Source organism: Ceratotherium simum, chromosome 40 (assembly GCF_057802395.1).
Source record: "Ceratotherium simum simum isolate JZ-2026a chromosome 40, ASM5780239v1, whole genome shotgun sequence".
NCBI classification, from domain to species: Eukaryota; Metazoa; Chordata; class Mammalia; order Perissodactyla; family Rhinocerotidae; genus Ceratotherium; species Ceratotherium simum.
The window spans coordinates 1,241,900-1,265,240 of NC_141939.1; the positions used below are offsets into that span (position 1 = coordinate 1,241,900).

General features: G+C 43.9%; 1 protein-coding gene across 2 annotated transcripts in view; it reads right to left on the reverse strand.

Annotated features, from left to right (window-relative positions):
- Positions 1-9,993, reverse strand: part of FBLN7 (fibulin 7) — a 41,637-nt gene extending 31,644 nt beyond the window's left edge. Inside the window, exon 1 of one of the 2 annotated variants that reach the window (XM_004435786.3) lies at positions 9,685-9,993. In XM_004435786.3, coding sequence (XP_004435843.1) covers positions 9,685-9,759 — 75 coding nt within the window. In that variant the 5' untranslated portion in view covers positions 9,760-9,993. The remainder of the gene's footprint in view (positions 1-9,684) is intronic. The other variant, XM_087426099.1, reaches the window with a different exon arrangement.
- Positions 9,994-23,341: the final 13,348 nt, after the last annotated feature.

The following is a 23,341-nucleotide window of genomic DNA, read 5'->3' on the forward strand; positions in this document are numbered from 1 at the left end:
TACACTGCCTCGGGGTCCCGCTGCCTTCCTAGGCCCAGAACAGCATCCAACTCAGCAGCAGGATAGGCCCTCAGGACACAGCTGTTGAATGAGCGCATTATCTCATTGGTTAGATTCCTTCTGGGAGGGTAAAATCTTTACCTAAGCAATCAGAGAAAAGGCCTAAATTGCAGGAGCCCCAGGGTGATACTGACATGTTTGCATGTTTTCACACTACAGTGTAAATGACTGATGGGTGTCATGCTTCTCTGGAAGCAGCTTCTCTTTTTTGCTCTTTTGCCTCTGATGTGACAGACAGCCCTGCCTTGGAGCTCTGTGGTGCTTTCCCAATCAGCCGGGAATCGTCTGATTCTCTCGGCTCCCTGGGCAGTGCACCGGGTCACTGGCCACGCTCTCCGACCCCGCACTCCCTGCAGAGATGGGAAACACAGCCTGCGTGAGGAGAGGGAAGGGCTCCTTCTGGGTTTGCAGCGTGCCCTCCCCTTCTGTTGAGGGTCTAGAGGCAACTTACTCTCCAGCATAAAGAGAAGTGTCTGAGTCAGAGGCCAACGAGATGGCAACAGTGGGGCCACGGAGCAGCTTGGAGACTTTTGAATCCCCTCCCAGCTGCCACCTCCCTCCCCCCACCCCTTCAGTCTTTGATGTGAACAACTGTCATGTTCCAATCCTACACACAGGGGAAATACATGATTACTTCCTTGAAGTATAGATTTCACTTACTGAAAAGGGGAGGTTTGGATCCCGTCGAATTATAGGTGCTTAGTTTTTCTTTAGTGAAATATGTGTAATGGCCCTTATTTTAGGTCCCAGGCAGTTACTAGAAGCATGGAAGACTCTGGCGGAGGGTTTGAAAGGACGTAGACAGTTCTACCCACCCAGAGAGTCTGCCCTGTTGTCCCCAGGACCCCGGGCGGCACGAGCCTTGGGAAGGTTGGCCCAGCAGCCCCACCGTTGTGTCTATGGATGAAGACAGTGACTGGCACAGTCAGGGGATGGACGCCCCTCCTGGGGCAGCCGGAGCACAGGGCTGGCTGGGAAGCAGGCAGGGAGGGCCAGCACTCAAATGGTGACGGAGCAGCTCCACAGGCATCTGGCCTGGTCCGCCAGGAATCAAGTCTGGTGCCAAACAGGATCCTCCAGGGTGAGCTGGCTGGGAGGGCATCGACTCCTGACTGAAAGATTCCAGGCCAACCCAAGAAACCACTGTGCTGCCCGACCACATCGCCTTCCCCGGCTGGCCGTGCCTCAGTCCACACCCTCAACCCTCACTGCCCAGCACCCCTGGGGCCAGAAATTGCCCCCAAGGAGCAAAGGGGACTCCATTCTTCTCTATAATCAGGGTCGTCCTTGACAGGACTCGAGGCCCGTTCCTGAAGGTGCCAGGAAAAGATGTTGGCTGCTGGAGAAAGCAGAAGACACAAGGAAGGCCTCCCTGTCACCGCCCTTAGCTTGACTCCACCCATCTGTCTAAACACATGTGCCTGCAAGGAGTAAATCTCTGGGTCACTGTGCTGGAAGCTTTGCAGAAATGGTACAGTCCTTCCCCCTGTCCACATCCATACCACTTGCAAGGAGACTTTGCTGTTCTTCCCATGAAGAGGGAAATCTGTTTTCCCATCTCTGGATATGGGCTGGTCTTGTGACCTCCTTTGGCCAACAGAATGCAGTGGAAGCTTGGCACCAGTTCCAAGGCTGCGTCTCAAGAAGTCTTGTGCATCCTGCTCGGCCTTGGCCCTCTCCCACTGCTACCCTCTTGTGAAAAGCCTGGGCTAGCCGGCTGGAGGCTGAGAGGCTGTGTGGAGTGGAGCGGAGATGCACCAGGTAAGCCACCCTGCACCAACCAGCCCCGGCTACCCTGACGGATGAGTGAGTCCAGTCCAGACACGCTGAGTCTGGAAGTGACTAGCAGAACAGCCCAGCTGAGCCCAGTTCAAACTGCCACCCTGGTCTGCCTACTCCAGATCCAAAGCTGCTCTTTCAAAACTAAAAGCAGAGTCCTTGTCTGTTTTGTTCCCAGTGCCTGGGCCATTGTCGGCACCAAATATTTGTTTTATGAAATACCTCATTTTAGATCTGAGTGATTCACATGTCCCTGTCGCTTCAGCTCATCTCCATGTATTCGTATAATACAGGGGCTGGTGTATAAAAGTCCCTACTGTAGGGGTGGTAAACACTCCTGGTGCTGTGACCATGGCAGACTCCCCTAATCAATCATGCTAGCCTTTCACACTGAGCTCTACAGTGACCAACAACCCACCTCAGCCCAGATGCCCAGCGGTCCCAAGCAATGGCTCCAAATCAGCAGCTACATTGACATTGATAAGCTGTCCACACTACCCCGGGAAGGAACACGCTTGGGTTTTCATTTTTCCACCCTTCTTCATCTCATTCATTCTCAGACTAAGGAATAGTTCTCGAGTCCTCCCCACCACCCTCCCCCCACTCGGTCAGTAGGGGACAGTGGATGGGGACATCTTTCCTCCTCTCCCTCCTTCCTCTGCTCTTGCTCCCAACATTAGGACTCAGCTGCCACTTTCTCAGGCACATCAGGCTCCCCATCTACAGCACTGGGACCATGGTGCTTCCACTGACTGCTTTAGAGTTTCAGTGTAGAAAAGGGGGAATTTCTACAGCAGGAAAGTGATTTGGGAAGGCCTAACGATGGTGGATTAAAAAATCATTTTCCCAAGGATGTGTTCAAAAAAACAAGGGAGTAAGCCAAGAACAAGGAAGACATATGATCTAGAAAACGTAAACTCCAGCTCAGGCCACAGTCTCTGGGTAGCCGCAGGGCCACGAGCCCAGAGAGGGTCAGCAGGCCTGGAGAGGATGGGCTCCAGGGGAAGGCAGCCTGACAGAACGTCGAATAGGAAAGAGCTTTTAGAAACAATTGTGCTCATGTAGACGATGGACGGTGCAGAAGAGAAAAAACTTCAGGAAAACCAAAAAGTTACACAAGAAAGGAAGTTAATCATAGTAGACTATTTGGCTCTGCAGTGAACAGTGGAACAAAGAATTCATCTGTCATTACAGGCGATCAATTGTTTAGAAATGTGGAGTAATGTCCAGAGTATTTAAGAGCAGTTGCCTCGAGAGAGGACTGTGGAGCAACTTCTTGAAAGCCACAAACTACCAAAAATCACCCAAGGAACAAAAAAGCTAACCCAAATAGTTCTGTATCTGTCAAAGAAATTGAATTCAGTTAAAAACCTTCCGGAAAAGAAATCTCCAGGCCCACATGGTTTCATTGGTAAACTCTACCAAACATTTCAAGAGGAACTGACACCAATTCTGAACAGTCTCTTCCAGAAAACAGAAGAGAAGGGAACACTTCACAACTCATTTTACGAAGCCAGCATTACCCTGGTAACCAAACCAGGCAAAGACAGTAGAAGGAAACGATAGATCAGGGGTCAGGACACTTGATATGTAGAGAGAGGGCCAGAGAGGAAAAATGTTCATCTTTGCAGCCTGTACCGTCTCTGTCGCAACTACTCAACTCTGTGATTGTAGTGCAAAAGGGAGCTAGAGATGATACAATAATGAATCGGTGTGGCCAGATTTGACCAGCGGTGGGCTGGATGTGTCTCACAGTCCACAGTTTGCTGACCCTGCTATGCACCAACATCGCTCATGAACATAGATACAAGAATTCTCATGAAATTCTAGCAAACAGAATCTAGAAAAGTAGATGTATAAGACACCACAATCAATTAGGGTTTATCTGGGAATGTAAGGCTGGTTTCAAAATAAGAAAATCAGTCAAGGTCATCTACCTTGTTAATAGACTAAAGACAAACCACAAGATCATATCCATTGAGGCAGAAAAATCATGTGACAAAATTCAACATCCATTCATAATAGATACTCTATCAAACTATGACTAGAAGGAAACCTCAGCCTGACAAATGGCATCTACAAAAACCAACAGCTAGCATCACACTTAATGTTAAAAAACTGGATGTGTTCTTCCTAAGTTCTAGAGCAAGGCAAGATGTCCACTCTCTTACTCAACATAGTACTGGAAGTTTTAGTCAGTGTAACAAGGCTAAATAAATGGCACAGAGATTAGAAGGGTCAAGGTACAAAAGTCCATTGGATTTCCGTATACTATGAATACACCACTGGAAATGAAAATTAAAAAAAAAAAATACCACTGATAATAGCTGCAAAAATGAAATACTTAAGTATAAATCTAACAGAGCATGTATATGCTGAAGACTTAAAAATGCTGATGAAAGAAATCAAAGATCTAAATAAATGGAAAGACATATTGTGTTCACAGATTGGAAGACTCAGTATTGTTAAGAAGCCAATTCACCCCTAATTGATCAATAGATTTAACGCAATCCCAATCAAAATTGCAGTAGGATTTTTCAAAGAGATAGACAAGCTGATTCTAAAATTTTAATGCAAAGACAAATAAGCTAGATTAGCCGAAACAATTTTGAAAAAGAATCGTAAAATCTTAAAATCAACCCGATCTTTAGTCTTACTATAAAGTTACAGTAATCAAGATGGTGTGTTATTGGTAGAAATAGACCCATACATGCCTGATGCATTGATTTTTGACAAAGTTGCTAAGACAATTCAATGGCAATTCAACAGTCTTTTCAACAGATGGTGTTGGAACAATTAGATATCTATTTGCAAAAGGTAATCCTCAACATAAACCTCATACTTTATACAAAAATTAACTCCAAATGGGTCATAGATCTAAATGTAAAAATGCAAACTACAAAAATTTTAGAAGAAAATTTTCATGACCTGGGGTTAGGTAAAGAGTTCTTAGACTTGACACTAAAAGCACCATCCATAAAAATAAAAAATTGATCAATTTTTTATTTTTGACTCCATCAAAATTTAAAACCTTTGCTCTGGGAAAGACACTGTTAAGACAAGCTACAGACTAGGAGAAAATATTTGCAACTCATACATCCAAAAAAGGACTTATATTTAGAATATACAAAGAATACTCAAAATTTAACAATAAGAAAATAAACAACCATTACAAAAATGGGCAGAAGGCTTGAACAGACACTTTACCCAATAGACTATCCATATGGCAAATAAGCATATGAAAAGATGCCCAATATTATTAGTCATTAGGGAAATGGAAATTAAAACCACAATGAGATACCACTACATACCTACTAGAATGACTTGGAAACAAACAAACAAACCTGACAATATTAAGTGCTGATGAGGATACAGAGTAACTGGCTCTTCTATACATTGCTGGTGGGAATGTAAAATGATATAACTGATAGGGAATACAGTTTGGCTGTTTCTTACAAAGTTAAAGATACATTTAGGATATGACCCAGCAATCCCACTCCTAGATATTTACCCCAGAGAAATGAGTATTCATATTTACCCCAGAGAAATGAGTATTCACAGTCACACAAAAAGCTGTATGGGAATGTTTACAGCAGCTCTATTTATAAGGGGCCAAAACTGGAAATGACACCATGGGTGCTGTTCAGTTCAACGGGTGAATTGATAAACTGTATTTTGTCCACACAATGGAATACTACTCAGCAATAAAAAGGAGCTCTGTATTCACAGAACAACATGGAAGAATCTTAAATGCATTATGCTAAGTTAAAGAAGCCAGACTCAAAAGGCTATGTACTTTCTGATTCCATTTATATGAGATTGTGGAGAAGACAACCCTATAATGACGAAGAACAGATCAGCGTTGCCAGGGGCTGGGGTGGGTAGAGGGTGTGACTATAAAGGGCAGCATAATGCAGTTTTGGGGTGGTGGAACTGTTCTCTATCCTGACTGTGGTGGTGATCACATACAGAATAGAGTTCTATGGTTAAAATCATGGAAATGTACACCAAAAACACTTTTTCCATTAAACTATAAAAAGCAATGTATCAAATGGGAGCAGGCAACCAAAAGAATGAACCTCTAATGGTGGAATTTGGAACGCTGTGACATCTGATGACAAGGAGAGGCTCTGGATGGGGGGAAACCTTCTGACACACCATAGCACCCCACAGGTGAGGAGGAGGCTGAGAGCCATCGTTGGGGGAAGAGGGTGAGGCCTGGGGGTTTGTTAAATGTTCTCTCTTTCTTGTCTGCCCAGCAAGGCCGTCTCTCTTCCAGCGGGAAGGCCACAGAGGGGCCAGTAATGTTGAGAAGGGCTCCACTCGTGGGATCCCCACACGGCTCCTCCTCCCCTACTTCCCCATGACCACCTGCTCTCCACCAGCTGCTCAGAAAAGCTGCAAGGTGACTCAGGACAGATGTGCTGACAAGAGGGACATGTGTGAGAAGCCATGGAGGTCCGCAGAAGAGAGAATGAGACTGTCCGTCCCCACAAGTTCACTGCTCCAGACTCTTGCCGAAAGCAGCCTCCCACCACCCTGTGACACACATGCACGCATGCAGTCACACACGTCAAGATATGCACTCACATACACACCCCATCACACACACAATCACTCAAACATTCACACAGACAAAAAGATGTGCACACACACTCACAGACACTTACAAACACATGCACACACACACAAATACACACCCATCACGGTTCCCTTGGGCTGTCACCTAACGCAACGAAATGAGCACATTCACTGGCAAACAGAGGAGCCCACACAGGCTGTAGGCTGCTGCCTCTACCCAGGGGTCCTTGGGTCCATTTCCTCTGTGGCAGGAAACAGTCCCCATCGGGACACTTAATCTCCACCTGCAGAGTCTCCACCAGCCCACAGGTCTTACTGCTGGATCCAAGAGCCCCGGGCTCATACTACGTTCAGATCAGGCAAACTCCAGGGACACCAAGTCACCTCAGGTCCTCCTGAGTCCAGTCGTGTGTCCACTCTGACTCCCCTGCCCTCGGCCCTCTCCTGGGTCCACAGCTCTTAACTCTGAAGGCTGGAGTTCCCCTGGGTCTCAGGCGCCTGCTTCATTAGAATCACTAGGGACCATTTTAAAAAACACATCAGCATCAGCCTGAGCCCCAACCCAGACCAAGTGAGTCAGAATCTCTGGGGTGAGGCCAGCATCACGATTTCTAGAAGCTCCCCAGGTGACCAGATGTGCAGCCAAGGTCTGCTCAGAGACTGCCCAGCCCCGTCCTGCTCAGACCAGCACCAGCATGACCACGCCACATTCATTCCACTGGGCCCCTACCTACCATGTGCTGGTCCCTGGGTAAAACCCCAGGTGTGCTCCCTGCCCCTGGGGCCCTGTAGTGGGGAAGACAGACAATAAACTCGAAACCTATCCAATAAACCATTACGAACGTCATCAGCCCTACGTCAGAGCCTTTCAGAAAACCATAAAAGAAAATCCAAGGGCCGGGAGGGGACGTGTTTAGAGAAGGGCTGGGAAGGACTCTGGGAAGGGGCGCTTATTTGAGCAGAGACCTGACAGATGAGAAGGCACAGGTAAAGAGTGTTCCTGAGGCTCCCCCAGGCAGGGGCTGAGGGAGAGATCCCCCAACCACACAGGACTGAGTGAAGGGCAGTTTCAAACCAATTTCTAGGGACAATCCTTTTTGCTGCCTTTCCCCTTCACAGAGCCCAAGGAGGCAGGTGCTTTTGCAGGCAAAGAAACCAAGGCGTAGAGGATACGGAATTTGAGAAAGCCAGGACGTGGCAGGGATTGGACCCAGATCTCCCAGGAATGGAGCCTGAGACAGCTCACTTCTCCGCCTCTGCAGCAGCCGCAAACATCTGAGAACTGCCAAGGGCTCCCGTACCTTGCAGGTAACCTGAGAGACAGCAATAGCCCCATAAAATCAGATAATGGCAGGGCAGGGCCCCCCAGCAGCGCCTTGCACACCCTGTCCGTCCCCGGCTGGGGAGCTGGCTTGGGGATGCCCTGTCTGTTTCTGGCCTCGGCTCTGGGCCTGATTTCTGCTTTGTTTTGTAATCTGCAAAGCCGGTGGGAGACCCCTTGCTCTGTTGAGTGGCTTCATTGTGGCCCCAGACCAGGCCTCTGCTGCCTGCTCACCACTTCTGCACGAACACCCACCATGTCTGCTCTGAACTGAGTTCTCCCTGCCTGGAATCCCTTCCTGCACCCCAGGGGCTTGTGGGAGGTCATGGACGTGCCCGCCTGGTTGAGGAATTCAGTCCGTGGGTGAGTGTCTGTGGGGAAGGGGAAAGGCTTGGAGAGAGACTAAATTGGAGTCACTTGGAGTCACTCCTTCCTGGCTGTGTGAACTTGACTAAGTGACAATCTCCCTGGGCCTCAGTTCCCTCATCCACAAAATGGGATGACAATAGTCCCCACCTCATAGGGCTGCTCCGAGAACTAAGAGCCTGGAAGATGCTTAGCAAAGAACCCAGCAGTCATCAGGCGCTCAGTAACACATGCAGGCTTTCCTTCAGCCTTCAGGTACTGTTACTGCTGTGGACGGTATTGTTGGGGGGGCGGCCCCCGCTCTGCACAGGCCACGCCCATCACAGAGGGCGGCGTCTCCGGCTTCCAGAGCGAGTCTGGCGGCTGCGGATGCTGCATTCCGCAATTCCAGGTTCACCTTCAGCAGATATATTTTTATCTGCATTCTTATCTTAATTTTAACCATCAATTCTTTTTTTTTTTTTTTTTTTTAAGATTTTATTTATTTTATTTTTCCCCCCAAAGCCCCAGTGGATAGTTGTGTGTCGTAGCTGCACATCCTTCTAGTTGCTGTATGTGGGACTCGGCCTCAGGATGAACGGAGAAGTGGTGCCTCGATGCGCACCCGGGATCCGAACCCGGGCCGCCAGCATTGCAGCGCGCGCACTTAACCGCCAAGCCACAGGGCCGGCCCTTAACCATCAATTCTTATTGGTTAATATACAAGTGAATCTGGCCTAGTAAATAAATCCAGTGCGACTCCAACAGGCACAAAGGGCAAGGAGAGGCAAACTAGACAGCAAGCTGCCCGCATGTGTGGGAAGACATGCGTCCTAAACCTAAGGCCCCGCGGGCTCAGGGGGAGAGCGCTGCACAACCCCCGCCTCCTCTGCCTGCAAGCGCCGCACACCGCTAAGCAAGTCCTGCGCGCGTTCAAGAGCTGGCAGCCGTGTGGGCTGGCCCGGTGGCTTAGTGGTTAAGTGCGCGCGCTCCGCTGCCGGCGACCCGGGTTCGGATCCCGGGCGCGCACCCACGCACCGCTTGCGCGGCCTCAGCGCGTCCCACATCCAGCAACTAGAAGGATGTGCAGCTATGACATACAACTATCTACTGGGGCTTTGGGGGGAAAAGATAAAATGAATAAAATTTAAAAAAAAAAGAGTTGGTAGCGGTGAGAACGGTGTTTCAGTTCGAAATTTAAATGTTGGAGGTTGGAAGGAGGGAGCATTCTCCACTCCAATGGTGACCCGGAGCTTTTGGGGAGACCCAGGAAAGACCAACCAACGTCTCCTAAATTCCAGGGAAATCTTCCTCCAACCCACGATTCTCACGCGGAGCCCTGTCGCAGGGGACCGAGGCTTTCGCACGAACTGCTCGGCTGGACCAGCCCCGGTGCTCCCAGACGCCGGGCCGCGATGCCTCCGAGGTGACAGAAGGGGCGTCCTACACCTCTCTCTCTGAAAACTGAACCCCAGCCCGAGCCTGGCTCCAAGCGCCCAACCCAAGCCTGCCCGCGGAAGGTGGCCAGCCCCGGTCCTCCGGCCTTGGCGTTGCCTCCCCTGCCCGCCGGACAGGGGAGAGGCGGGAGGGACACTGACCTGGGAAGCCCGCGACTCGGGGCAGGCGAGGAGCAGCAGCAGGAGGAAAAGCGCGCTGGGACAGCGGGGCACCATCTTGCCAATCGGAACCTCTCTGTTTGGCAAGGGGAAATCACTTTGCCTTCCCCGCCGGGTTCGTCCCAGCCGATGCGCAGCCGCCCCGGCAGGGCGCAGGGCGCCGCCGGCCCCGAGCGGCTCCGGCGGGAGCCCCGGAGCGCAGCCCGGCCGCCTCGCTCGGGAGGCGCAGACTCGGGTCCAGGCGCGCCGCGCGCAGAGCCCGGAGCACCCGCGGCCACGAGCGTCCGCAGCCGCCCGCACGAGACGGTCCCGGCGAGGCGGGGAGGCGCCAGCCCCTTGGCCGAGGCCGAGGAGGAGGGGCTGCCCGGCCAGGAATGCGCCTGGGAGCGCGCCCAACCCGCGCGGCTCCCGGAGGAGGCCGGGCGCGACGCCGAGGACGAGCGCGGGCATCCTTAGGGCCCCGGCGGGGAAGCGCGGCCGGTGCCGCGCCCGCGTGCGGGAGACTGGGACGCCCCCTGGCCAGGGCCGCTCCTGACCGTCCCCTTTCCCAGCTGGGGAGACTGAGGCTGACACCCAGCAACAAGTGGCAGAGCGGCGATTCGAATCCGGGTCTGTCCTACTTCAAAGGCCACGCACGGACACCTTCCTCCGCGGCATCCAGCAGACACGACCAGCTGGCCGGAAGGGGGGCCTCGTAAACTTGACACGAGTTAGACTAAGTTCTCCATCCGACTAGACTAGGGTCCTTTTAAATAATGCTCTTGGGGTCCAAGAACACACACGCACGGTGACTAAGAATCTACAGTCCTCCTAATTTACAGTCCTCCACTCCCCAAACGGAAGGAGAAACTCAGTTTAAAATAGAGGCCGGGTTATCAGAACGTTGGGTACTTTGCCCAAGTCGGGTGGGAAATGCCGCTGGGAGGGGCAGACAGTAGCAGTCTGAAGTCCCCTGCGTCCAGGGGCCGTGGGAGGAACTGGATGGCTTCAACCCCGAGCTCCTGGAAAACATTATTTAAGTTCTTACTGGAAGAATGTTTTCAGAAGGCAACACAGCAGATGTCATGGTGCACACCAAGTCTGGCCAAGCCTCAAATCTATTTTTCCTTTTCCGCATTTTATTTAGCAGCGCCCTCAGAGCTCAAGGAGTGGAGCTCAGAAGATTGCAGCCTCTGAGCAGGAGCTGTTTTCCATTGGAAAGCAGAAAGGAAAGATGGAGTCCCCTGAAAAGCATGGGGCATGGTGCTAGCTGGCCACCTGAGCATTCCTTCCCCAGGAAATCCTACTGTGCGCTACCTCCACCTTCCTGCTGGAGGAAGTAGGGCAGGCCCATGAATCTTATTTTGCATTCCTGGTTAAACACCTTGAAGAGAGACCTGGGCAGAACCTTGCTTCTCCCTGTCCAGGTGGAAGGGGCCAGACAGCAGTGGCCCAGTCCCGGCAGCCTGTGGAAACTGTGGTTTTCTGCCTAAATCTCTCATGTGTTTGCTGTCTATGCCAAAGCCCAGTGTCCCCCTCTCTCTGTACTCTCCCCTGCTCCATGAAAGGAGTCGTTCTGGTGAGTGTGGCAGTGTTTAGTATGTATTTTATCCCACCTCTGTTTACATGACCACCTCCCCTGAAAGGCCAAGCCTCCCCAGCCCTGTTCTGGCCATGCGCTGGGAACCAGACATTGGCAGATGTAAGCAAGCCTTCTTTCTCTCCTTGTGCCCTCTATATGGGTTCATAGAGGCTGGAAGAGACTCCTGATTTCACAGAGGAAGCAATTGAAGCAGGGCATGGTTGAGTGTCTTGCCCAAGGGATGCAAACTCAGCTCTCAGGGCCCTCCCGGGGCGGTGCTGTTTCCAGGACAGCCTACCTTTGACCTCTCACCTTTCACTTAAATACACGATCATAGACTCTCAGAAATTTTATTTACAGGAATAGAGTTTCTTCTGGGTTGTTTTTTTTTTTTTTTTTTGCTTTTCAACCGTTTCTAACTTTCAGCAGGCTTTTTTTTCTTTTCTTTTCTTTTCTTATTTGCTAATTTCCATTTGTTACCCTTGTCCTATGGCCGCCTTCCATTTAGCATTCTGGCATCTGGTCTGAATTAACCTTCTAAGGTCCCACTGCCCCAGCAGTACTGTCCCTTCTATCTGTCCTCAACTACCCTTGATCTGCAGTAATCGAGGCAGACCCTCCACAGCCCAGAACCTGTCAAGGCTAAAAGCAGACAGGCCATGAAAATAAGCCAAGTGCCCTATATTCAGGGCACTAAATTCCAAAATTTAACCTTTGACTTAATAAAATAGGCCTATCGGCTATATTGTTTCTTCTATATTTGGTTTTCAAGAGAATATTCTGGAGTGTTGGGGGATTGCTGGGTGGTTAAACATCTAAAGAAAATATTTTTAAAGTTTTTTGGCAGAATCAATTGCCATCTCCTGGGATCAGTGCTGATACACTCATGTTCCCTGTGTAATGTAGGAACGCAAAGCCAGACAGGAAGATCTGCTGCAGAAATCTGTTTAAGACCCGACCCGAAGCAGCACCCAGTCTGAAACAGTCATACCAGAGCTGTCCTGTACGGGCCTCTGGGTCCCTCACGGGCCCCACACCACGTTGCTTACCATTTGGGGTTTCATGGGCTTCTCTATGGCTGAATCTTGCCTGACGGCTCATTTGGAGCGCTTCTCTCCCTTTCCCTCCTTCACCCCACATCCTCTGTGATTCTCAACGTCATCAGCCCCCACTAAGCACCTACAAAGGGTCTCAGGAACAAAGGATAACAGGGCCTTGAGGAACAGGAGGGAGGGTGTTCTAGCAGAAGTGCATGACAGTCCAGTTCATTCATCACACAAATATTTATCCAGTGTGAGCTCCAGGCACGGCCCGTGTAAGGCGTTCCATCCTCCTTTCCCACTCCACTGAGAGCCCTAGCCAGCCACACCACACAGTCCTGTGCTGAGCTTTGAGGAGATTGTCTGCTTGAGTACGATGTCATGACAGCTAGAAGACACATTTACCCCTAGAAAACTGTTTCCAATTTTATAAAATTAAAACCTGTAGGAAAACACTTAATTCTGCCACGATTAAAGACCAAACACCAGTTAACATCTGCCGAAAGGAGGAGAACGTTGCGAATCTGTGAATGCCGTTCATGGTGAAGTCCAGATGCCCCTGGAAGGGCGCGGTGGTGGATGCAGTCAAGGACACACAGCCCTTGACATCAGACATGGCTGGGGCAAATCTTACCCCCAAATGCTGCCAGTGTGGCCTTGCAACTCTTCTAATCTTTGCAGGCCTATATAATCTTCACTAATATAATGGAAACAGTATTTATCTGAAGAGTTATTATAAAGTTTCAAAATAATGAAAATAAAGTGCCTAACAGTGCCTGGCACATAGTAGGTGCTTAGTTAAAGGGACGTTGCTTAGAGTGACTCGGATGGTCCTTCATCAGGGACAACATAAGAAGGGAACCAATGTTTCTTGAGCACCCGCCATAAGCCAGGCCTTCTGTTATGCACTTCGTGAGTGTTCTCATGTATTTCCTCACAACAACCCAGTGAAACGGGTACTGTTATTACCCCCATTTTGCAGATTGGGAAACTGAGGCTTAGAATGCTTCAGTAAGTTGCCAAGATGAAACATCAGGTTAGTAATTGGGAGAAACAGGATTTACACTTGGGTGTGTCTGATCCCGAGGAGCATGCCTTCTGCTGCACCACACTGCAGGAGAAACCAAACACAAGAAGTGGCTTGTTATCCTCCTTGGCCAATGTCTGATGTTTTCTAAGGCAGATATATCAACATTAGCTTCAGGAGTAATTTTTCAAGGATACATTTTTACTATAAACTGAGGTCACAACTATACTAGTTAGGCCTAATTATAATACGCTCCAAGGAATTGTCGAAGTTAGTTCCTGGGTCTAAAGTTTAATACTTAATATTGTCCTCAGTAGGCTGACTTTGCCAGGTGACTCTGCTTGCCCCTCCAGATGCGCTCTGCCCCCTTTCCCACCCTGCTCTCCTTCCTGGAGGCCAATCCTAGGGACTGCATCATTAGGCTTGGCTGCCCTCTGGCCTCTGGTTGGTTTTGGCCATTGGGGATGCCCAGTGGGAGATGAAATGGAGAAGGGTGAGGTCATAAGATTGAGTCAAGCTGGCTGTGTCCCTTAATAGAAGATCAGTGCTCTTGTCAAGGTGACCTGTTCTCCTCAACTCTCTGTCCTTTGAGATTCCCGCAGCCACTCTCCCTCTCCTCCTGCTAGGCCTAGAGATAGTAACAGCCCGGCATTAGCAGCCCTGAGATAGGGTACTCCCCTGTCCACACCCTGTCCATATCTTTGTAAACAAATCCTCTTCAAGTTATCCTAACTTGAGCAAGCCATCTCTCGGCTTTTGACTGATAGAGTGACCATCAGCAGTAGATTGAAAATGTCTTTTTGCCTCTAGAATTGTGGCTGTAATAGGAAATGAGGTGAAATACACACATGGTCGAGCTTGTGCGTGCACACACTCTGGGAGGAGGCACTGAGAGGATATTGACTACCCAATTTCCAATCTTCTCCCTTACTGACACAGTACGATTTTTGTTCAGAGCTATAATACACCCAGTTAAAAATACCCCCGACCACCACCTCCTCAGATTCCCTCGCAATTTAGAGTCCCTCAATTCAGACTCCCTTGGCTATATGACCTAGTTCTGGCTAATGAGATGTAAGTGAAGTCTACTGGGTGATATTTCCAGGAAAGACACTGTTTTCTTGACAAAAAGAAACAGACTCAATTGGTGTATGTCCTTCTTCCCCCTGCCTGGAGCATGGGATCCAATGCCTGGAGGTGTAGCAGCCATTCTATGACTGTGAGGACCAGAGTCAAGTGCTTAGGATGGAGGTTTTAGAAGAGAGAAGGTAGAGGGAGCTCACTTTCTTGATGATTTCCTTGGTGCCAGTCCTGGGCCATTTACCTCCAGACATCTCATTTACTATAAAACATAAACCCCTGTTTGGTTAAGCCACTGGTGGTTGGATTTCTGTTTCATGCAGTGGAATCCAAATCTATGAGCCCATGCTGATATAAATAAATAACTGAATAAATAAATAAAAGGAAGGGAAGGCAACAACTCTTCCTTACGGAAAAATTACAATCAACAAATGTAGAAAAAATGTGAAAAATAGAAAAATCACTATTAGAACACTACAGTAATAATTGCTGCAGGCAAGATCCACCAATGAATTCTAAAATTAGCAGAAACAGAATATTTGCATAGTTTCAAAGTATCTCCCCCCAAATATTTACAAATATTACAAAGGGAAAATATTAAATTTACAGTGGATCAATGAGGCATGTAGACATCAACATCATGTCCCCTCTCATGTGAGGCACAGGGAAGGGGACATCACTTCTGTGATATTCTTGCCAAAAATGTATAACTTCAATCTAATCATGAGAAAAAATGAGATAAACCCAAATTGAGAGAGATTCTACAAAATATCTGACCAGTGTTTCTCAAAAATGTCAAGGCAAGGAAAGATCAGGAAAACCTGAGGAACTGCCACCGACTGGAGGAGACCAAGAAGACACAATAACTAAAAGCATTGTGGGATCCTGGAGTGGATCCAAAACAGAAAAAGGACATTCATGTAAAACTGGTGTAATCTGAATAAATGCTGCGCTTTAGTTAACAGTATAGTATCACGGTTAAATTCTTAGTTTTGATAAATGTTCTATGGCTATAGAAGATGTTAACAAAAGAGGAGGCTGGATGAAAAATGAAAATGGATATTTTCATTTCCTTACATTTCCTTTCATTTTCTTACATTTCCCAGTGTAAGGAAACTGGGCTAATTTTGCAACTTTTCTGTAAGTGTAAAATTATCTCAAAAAATAAATAAATATGTGTTGTGTACATCTGTGTATAAAATTTGCTTTTTAAATTTCATCTTAGGTCAGTTATGGTAAATAATAGTTTTCAAGGAATTTTTCCATTTTATCTAACTTTTCAAATTTATTATCTCTTATCTTTTAATATCTGTAGGATATGTAGTGATAGCTCCTCTTTTATTCCTAATATTGATAATCTGTGCTCTCTCTTTTTTCTTAATTAGTATAGGTAGACATTTATCAATTTTGTTTATCTTTTCAGAGAACAAACTTTTGGCTTTGTTAATTTTCTCTATTGTTTGTTTAAATTTTGTTGGTTTCTGCTCTTATCTTTATTTGTTCAGTGGTACCCAGGATTTGTTTAAACCGGGTATGATAAGACATGCAGACATGAAAATAATTGTTGTGAAGGAAGAAGTTTTCATTGTACTCACAGTCCCCTAGAAACAAGAGCCATGGCACACCACGCAGGGTCACACAGGAAAGCATGAAGCTAGATCAAGGGGTAGAGAGAGAGGAACTGCGAGCAGGAACCTTTATTGTGGTTTTTGTGGGAAAGAGTGGGCAAGGCAAGATAAGAAGGTTTAGGATTGGATAGTTTGAATAATTTCAACAGGTTCTGGCCTATAGGGATGGTCCCTAGCTATCCCATTACTGGGTATTTATCCAAAGAACAGGAAATCAACAATGCAAAGAGATCTATGCATCCCTATGTTCATTGCAGCACTATTCACAATAGCCAAGATGTGGAAGCAACCCAAGTGCCCATCAACTGAAGAATGGATCAAGAGGATGTGGTATATAGATACAATGGAATACTGCTCAGCCATAAAGAAAGACGAAATCATCCCATTTGCAACAACACGGATGGACCTTGAGGGTATTGTGTTAAGCAAAATAAGCCAGACAGACAAAGACAAACACAGTTTGATTTCACTCATATGTGGAAGATAAATAAACTCATGGATAAAGAGAATAGATTAGTGGTTACCAGAGGGGAAGGGGGTGGAGGAGAGGGCAAAAGGGGTGAAGGGGCACATAAGTATGGTGATGGATAAAAATTAGACTATTGGTGGTGAGCACGGTGCAGTCTATACAGAAACTCATATATAATAATGTACACCTGAAATTACGTGATGTTATAAACCAATATGACCTCAATAAAATAATTGGGAAAAAAAAGAATACAGAAAATATTGTTAATACGTTATTATTTTCTTGCTTTCAATTTCTTTGGTTTTACTCTTTTCTTTTTTTTTCTCGCTTCTTAAGGTGGAAATGTGGATCACTGATTTTATGCCTTTCTTCTTTCCTAATATAAGTATTTAAAGTTATAAAATTCCCTCTAAGCACTGCTTCTGATACACCCCACAAATTTTGATATATAGTGTTTTCACTTTCATCCAGTTCAAGATACTTTCTAATTTCCCTCATATTTTTTTCTTTGAACCATGGGTTACTTAACTGGGTTATTTAATTTCCACCTATTTGGATTTTTCCCTAGATGGCTTATTATTTATTTGTAACTTAATTCCACAGTGGTCAGAGAAGACACTCAGTGTGTTTTCCATCCTTTTAAATTTATTTAGACTTATTTTATGGTTCAACATATGATCTACTCAGGTGAGCATGCAATGTGTACTAGAAAAGAACGGGTATTCTGCTGTTGTCAGATGCAGTATTCTATAAATGTCAATTAGGTCAAGGTGATTGATAGAATCATTCAGATATTCTATATCTTTACTGGTTTTTTTGTCTAGTTCTATCAGTTGCTGAGGGAAGAATGTTAATATCTCCAACTAAAATTGTGGATTCATTTTTCCCTTTAATTTGGTCAATTTTTGTTTTATGTACAATGATGCATCACTTAATGACAAGGTCATGTTCTGAGAAATATGTCATTAGGTGATTTCATCATTGTGTGAACATCACAGAGTGTACTTACACACACCTAGGCTATATGGTACTAATCTTATGGGACCACCATCGTATATATTCAGTCAATTGTTGACTGAAACATCATTATGCGGTGTATGCAATACATACACATTTATGATAGTTATAATTTCCTGATGAATTCACCTTTGTATCATGAAATTTCCCTCTTTATCTCTTTGCTTTGAAGTGTACTATATCTGATGTTAATATAATCACATCAGTCTTCTTGTACTTAACTGTTTGTATAACGTGTCTTTTTCAAACTATAAGCCTTCAACCTGTGTTTTTGTACTTAAAGTATGCCTTTTTTAGACGGCATATAGTTGAATCTTGACTTTTAATCCATTGTGAAAAATCTCTACCTTTTAATTCAAGTGTCTAGTCCATTTATATTTAATGTAATTATTATTTTTTTTTTTTAAAGATTTTATTTATTTTATTTTTCCCCCCAAAGCCCCAGTAGATAGTTGTATGTCATAGCTCCACATCCTTCTAGTTGCTGTATGTGGGACTTGGCCTCAGGATGGACGGAGAAGTGGTGCCTCGATGCGCACCCGGGATCCGAACCCGGGCCACCAGCATTGCAGCGCGCGCACTTAACCACCAAGCCACAGGGCCAGCCCTAATGTAATTATTAATGTTGTTGAATTTAGGCCTACCACTTTACTGTTTGTTTTCTATTTGTCCCCCTGTGTTTTTTATTCCTCTGTTCTTCCTCTCCTACTTTCTTTAATTGATTAAAGATTAATTGATTAAATAGTAAAAATTCCATTTTGATTTCTCTATTGGCTTTTTAACTACACTTCTTTCAATTATTGTTATAATTTTTTAGTGTTTGGTCTTAGATCACAATATGCATCCTTAATTTATCGCAGTATCCTTAGAGTTAATATTGTATACATCGTATAAAATGTAAGAAGCTTGCAATCAAATGGGCCATTTATCAACTCCTATAGTTGTCCTTATGCTATAGTTGTCATATATGTTACAACTATATATGTTATAAACCCACATAATGTGATATTATAATTTTTGCTTTAAATAGTCATATGTGTTTTAAATAAATTCATAGCAAAAATACTCCTTTATATTTATAGATGTATTAAAACTTCTGGTGCTCTTCATTCCTTCTTGAAGATTCAAGTTCCCTCAGCATGAAGAACTTCCATTAGCATGTTTTGTATTGTAGCTTTATGGCAACAAATTCTCTTAAATATGATTTATCTGAAAATGTCTTCATTTTGATAGTTCTTGAAGGATATTTTTGCTAAGTATAAAATTCTGGGGTGACAATGTTATACATTCAGTGCTTTGAAAACGTCATTGACCTGTTCTCTGGCATCCGTTCTTTCTGGTGACTGGCCAGATTCATTTCTATCATTGCTTCTTTCTATGTAATGTGTTGTTTCTCTCTGGATGGTTTCAATATTTTATTTGTATCTTTGTATTTCTGCAGGTAAAACATGCCTAGGTGTGGTTTTCTCTGATTTTATTCTGATTGGTGTCAAATAGGCTCTTGAATCTATAAATTTGTCCCTTTCATCAAATTTGGGGAGTTTGGGACATTATTTAATCAACACATTTTTCTGCTCCATTTTCTCTCTCCTCTCCTTTTGGGACCCCAATTTCATTTTAGAACTTTTAATATTGCCTGATAGGTCCCTGAGGCATTGTTCTTTATTTTTTATTTCTTCTTTGTGTAGTTAAGATTGGATATTTTCTATTTATCTAGCTTCAAGTTCACTGACTCTTCTGTTACATCAATCTGCTTTAAAACCATTCAGTGAATTTTTTAAATCATAGTTTTTAAAAAAAACTTTTTGTTTATTGCAGTGACATTGGTTTATAACATTGTATAAATTTCAGGTGTACATCATTATATTTCTATTTCTGCATAGATTACATCATGTTCACCACCCAAATACTAATTACAACCCATCACCACACACATGTGCTGAACTATCCCTTTCACCCTCCTCCCTCCCCCCTCCCCTCTGGTAACCAGCAATCCAATCTCTGTCTCTATGTGTTTGTTTGTTGTTGTTATTATCTACTACTTAATGAGGGAAATCATACGGTATTTGACCTTCTCCCTCTGACTTATTTCACTTTGCATAATACCCTCAATGTCCACCCATGTTGTCACAAATGGCTGTTTTTATGTTTCTCTTCTATAATTTCCTTTTGTTTATTTTATTTTTTGTGGTTTCTGTTTAAAAATTTTTTTTCCGGGCCGGCCCCGTGGCTTGGTGGTTAAGTGAGCGCGCTCCACTGCTGGCGACCCGGGTTCGGATCCCGGGCTCGCACCGACGCGCTGCTTCTCTGGCCATGCTGAGGCCGCGTCCCACATACGGCAACTAGAAGGATGTGCAGCTATGACACACAACTATCTACTGGGGCTTTGGGGGGAAAAAATAAATAAATAAAATCTTTAAAAAAAAAAAATTTTTTTTTCCTGTTGAGGTTTCTTATTTGCTCATTTATTATAGACATCTTCCTTTGGGTTCTTGAGTCTAGTTATAATTACTGTTCTAAAATCCTTGTGTGTTAATTCACCATCTGTTGTCCTCTTAGGGTCAGCAACCATTGATTGTTTTCTCAGTGTGCATCATTTTTTTTCTGTTTTACTGGTATGCCTAGTTATATTTGGATTATGCCTAGTATCCGAGGATTGCGAATGATATCTTGTAGATACTCCTTATTCTATGTTACTCTTAATATCATTTTAAAATTGAGATAAAATTGAGATATAATTCACATTCCATAAAATTCATCATATTAAAGGGTACAATACAGTGGGACTTTTAGTATATTCACAACATTGTGCAATTATCACCACTAATTCCAGAACATTGTCATCACCACAAAAAGGAACCTCATATGCCTCTGCAGTCATTTCCCACCCCTTCATCCTCTCAATACCTGGCAACAACTAATCTACTTTCTGTCTTTATGGATTTGTCTATTCTGGACATTTTTAAAAATAAATCATACAATATTTGGCTTTTAGTGACTGGCTTCTTTCACTTAGTATAATATTTTCAAGGCTTGTCCATGTTGTAGCTTGTATCAGTACTTCCTTACTTTTTATGGTTGAATAATATTCCATTGTATGGATATACCACATTACATTTATCCATTCATCAGTTGAAGGATAGATTGTTTCCAACTCGTGGCTATTATGAATTGTTCTACTATAAATATTTGCATACTAGTTTTTCTGTGAACACATATTTTCATATTTCTTGAATACATACCTAGGTGTGGAATTGCTGAGTCGTGGTAACTCTTTAATCATTTGATGAACTGCCAGGCTGTTTTTCAAAGTGACTATACCATTTTACATTCCTGCCAGCAGTTTATGAGGGTTCCAGTTTATCCACATCCTAACCAATACTAGTTATTTTCATGTTTCATAATGAATAAAAAGGAATATTATTATTATAGCCATTTTAATGGGTCTGAAGTTGTATTTCATTGTGACTGTGATTTGCATTTCCCTGAAGACTAGTGAGGGAGAGCACTTTCCATATGCTTATTGGCCAGTTGTATACCTTCCTTGGAGAAATCTCTATTCAGATCTTTTGCCACGTTTTGGTTGGGTTGTCTTTTTATTATTGATTTAAAGTTCTTTATTTTTAATTTTTTTTTACAGAAAATCTATTTGATATTTTTAAACTCAGTTGCTCTAGCTATGGTTTGGCAAATCTTCTTTATATAGTTGAGTTTTTTATATAGTTGAGATACAAGTCCCTTATCAGATATATGATTTGCAAATATTTTCTCCCATTCTGTGTGTTGACTTTTCACTTTCTTGACAGTGAAAGTTTTTAATTTTGATGAAGCCCAATTTATGTTTTTTCTTTTATTCCTCACACTTTTGGTGTCATATCTAAGAATCCTTTGCCCAACCCAAGTTCATGAAGATTTACCTGTATGCTTTCTTCTAATAGTTTCATAGCTTTAGCTCTTACATTTAGGTCTTTGATCCATTTTAAGTTAATTTTTGTACACATTGTGAGGTAAGAGACCAACTTCATTCTTTTGCATATGGCTATCCTGTTGTCCCAGCACCATTTATTGAAGAGACTATTCTTTCCCCAATGTTCTTGGAACTCTTGTTGAAAACCAATTGACCAAAGACATATGGGTTTATTTCTGGATTGTCAGTTTTATTCTCCTGATCTACATGTCTGTCTTTGTGCCAGTACCACACTATCTTGATTACAGTTGCTTTGTACTAAGTTTTGATATTGAGAAGTGTGAGTCCTCCTACTTTTTTTCTTCTTTTTCAAGATTATTTTGGCTATTCTGGGTCCCCTGATATTCTATATGAATTTTAGGGTCAGTTTTTTGGTTTCTACAAAGGAGTCATCTGGGATTCTGAATGAGATTGCACTGAATCTGTAGTTCACTTTTGGAAATATTGCCATATTAACAGTGTTGTCTTCTGATACACGAACATGGGATTTTTTCAATTTATTTATATCTAATTTCTTTCAGCAATGTTTTTCAGTTTCTCAGTATAAATTTGCATTTATTCCTAATTATTTTATTAAGTCAGATTTATTCCTAATTATTTTATTCTTTTTGATGCTATTGTAAATGAAGTTTTTTTCTTAATTTCATTTTTGGATTGTTCATTGTAAGTGTACAGAAATATGATTGATTTTTGTAAATTGATCTTGTATTTTGCAACCTTGATGAACTCATTATTAGTTCTAATAGTTTTTTTAGTGTATTCCTTGGAACTTTATACATAAGATCATGTAATGTGTGAATAGAGATACTTTTACTCTTCCTTTCCAATTTCAATAACATTTATTTTTCACGTCTGATTGCCCTGGCTAGAAGCTCCAGTACAATGTTGAATAGAAGTGGTGAGAGTAGACATGTTTGTTTTGTTCCCGATCTTAGAAGGAAAGCATCCAGCTTTTTGCCTTTGAGTACGATGTTAGCTGTGGGGTGTTTGTAGATGCCCTTTGTCATGTTGAGACAGTTCCCTTCTATTCTTAGTTTGTTGAGTGTTTTTTACCACGGAAAGGTTTTTGGCAAGTGCTTTTTCTGCATCTATTGAGATGATCGTGGCATTTTTATTAGTTTGTCCTATTAACATGATGTATTATATTAATTGATTTTCAGATGTTAAATGATCTATGCATTCCTAGGATAAATCCTCTTGTTTGTGGTGTATAATTCTTTTTATATGTTGCTGGATTTGGTTTGCTAGTATTTTATTGAGGATTTTTACTTCCATGTTCATGAGAAATATTGGTCTATAGTTTTTTTTCTTGGGTTGTCTTTGGCTGATTTTGGTGTCAGGGTAATACTGACCTCATATGTGAGTTGGGAAGTGTTCCTCCTCCTATTTTTTGAAGAGTTTGTGAAGAATTGGTATTAATTCTTCTTTAAATGTTTGGCAGAAATCAATGGTGAAGCCATCTGGGACTGGAATTTTTTTGTGGGTAGTTTTTTTTTTTTAATTACTAATTCAATCTCGTCATTTGTTATGGGTTTTTTCAGCTTTTCTATTCTTGTGTCAATTTTGGTAGTTTGTATTTTTCTAAAAATTTTTCATTTCATCTCAGTTGTCTAATTTATTGACATAATGTTGTTCATCATATTCCTGTCCCTTTTCTGCTATTTTTTCTACATGTCTTGTCTGTTTTGTTTCTTAATTCCTCCATTACTCCCTTCTCTTGTGTTCAATAAAATTTACTAGTTTACGGGGCCGGCCCAGTGGTGTAGTGGTTAACTTCACGCACTCCACTGCGGCGGCCCAAAGTTCACAGGTTTGGATCCCGGGCACGGACCAACGCACCGCTTGTCAAG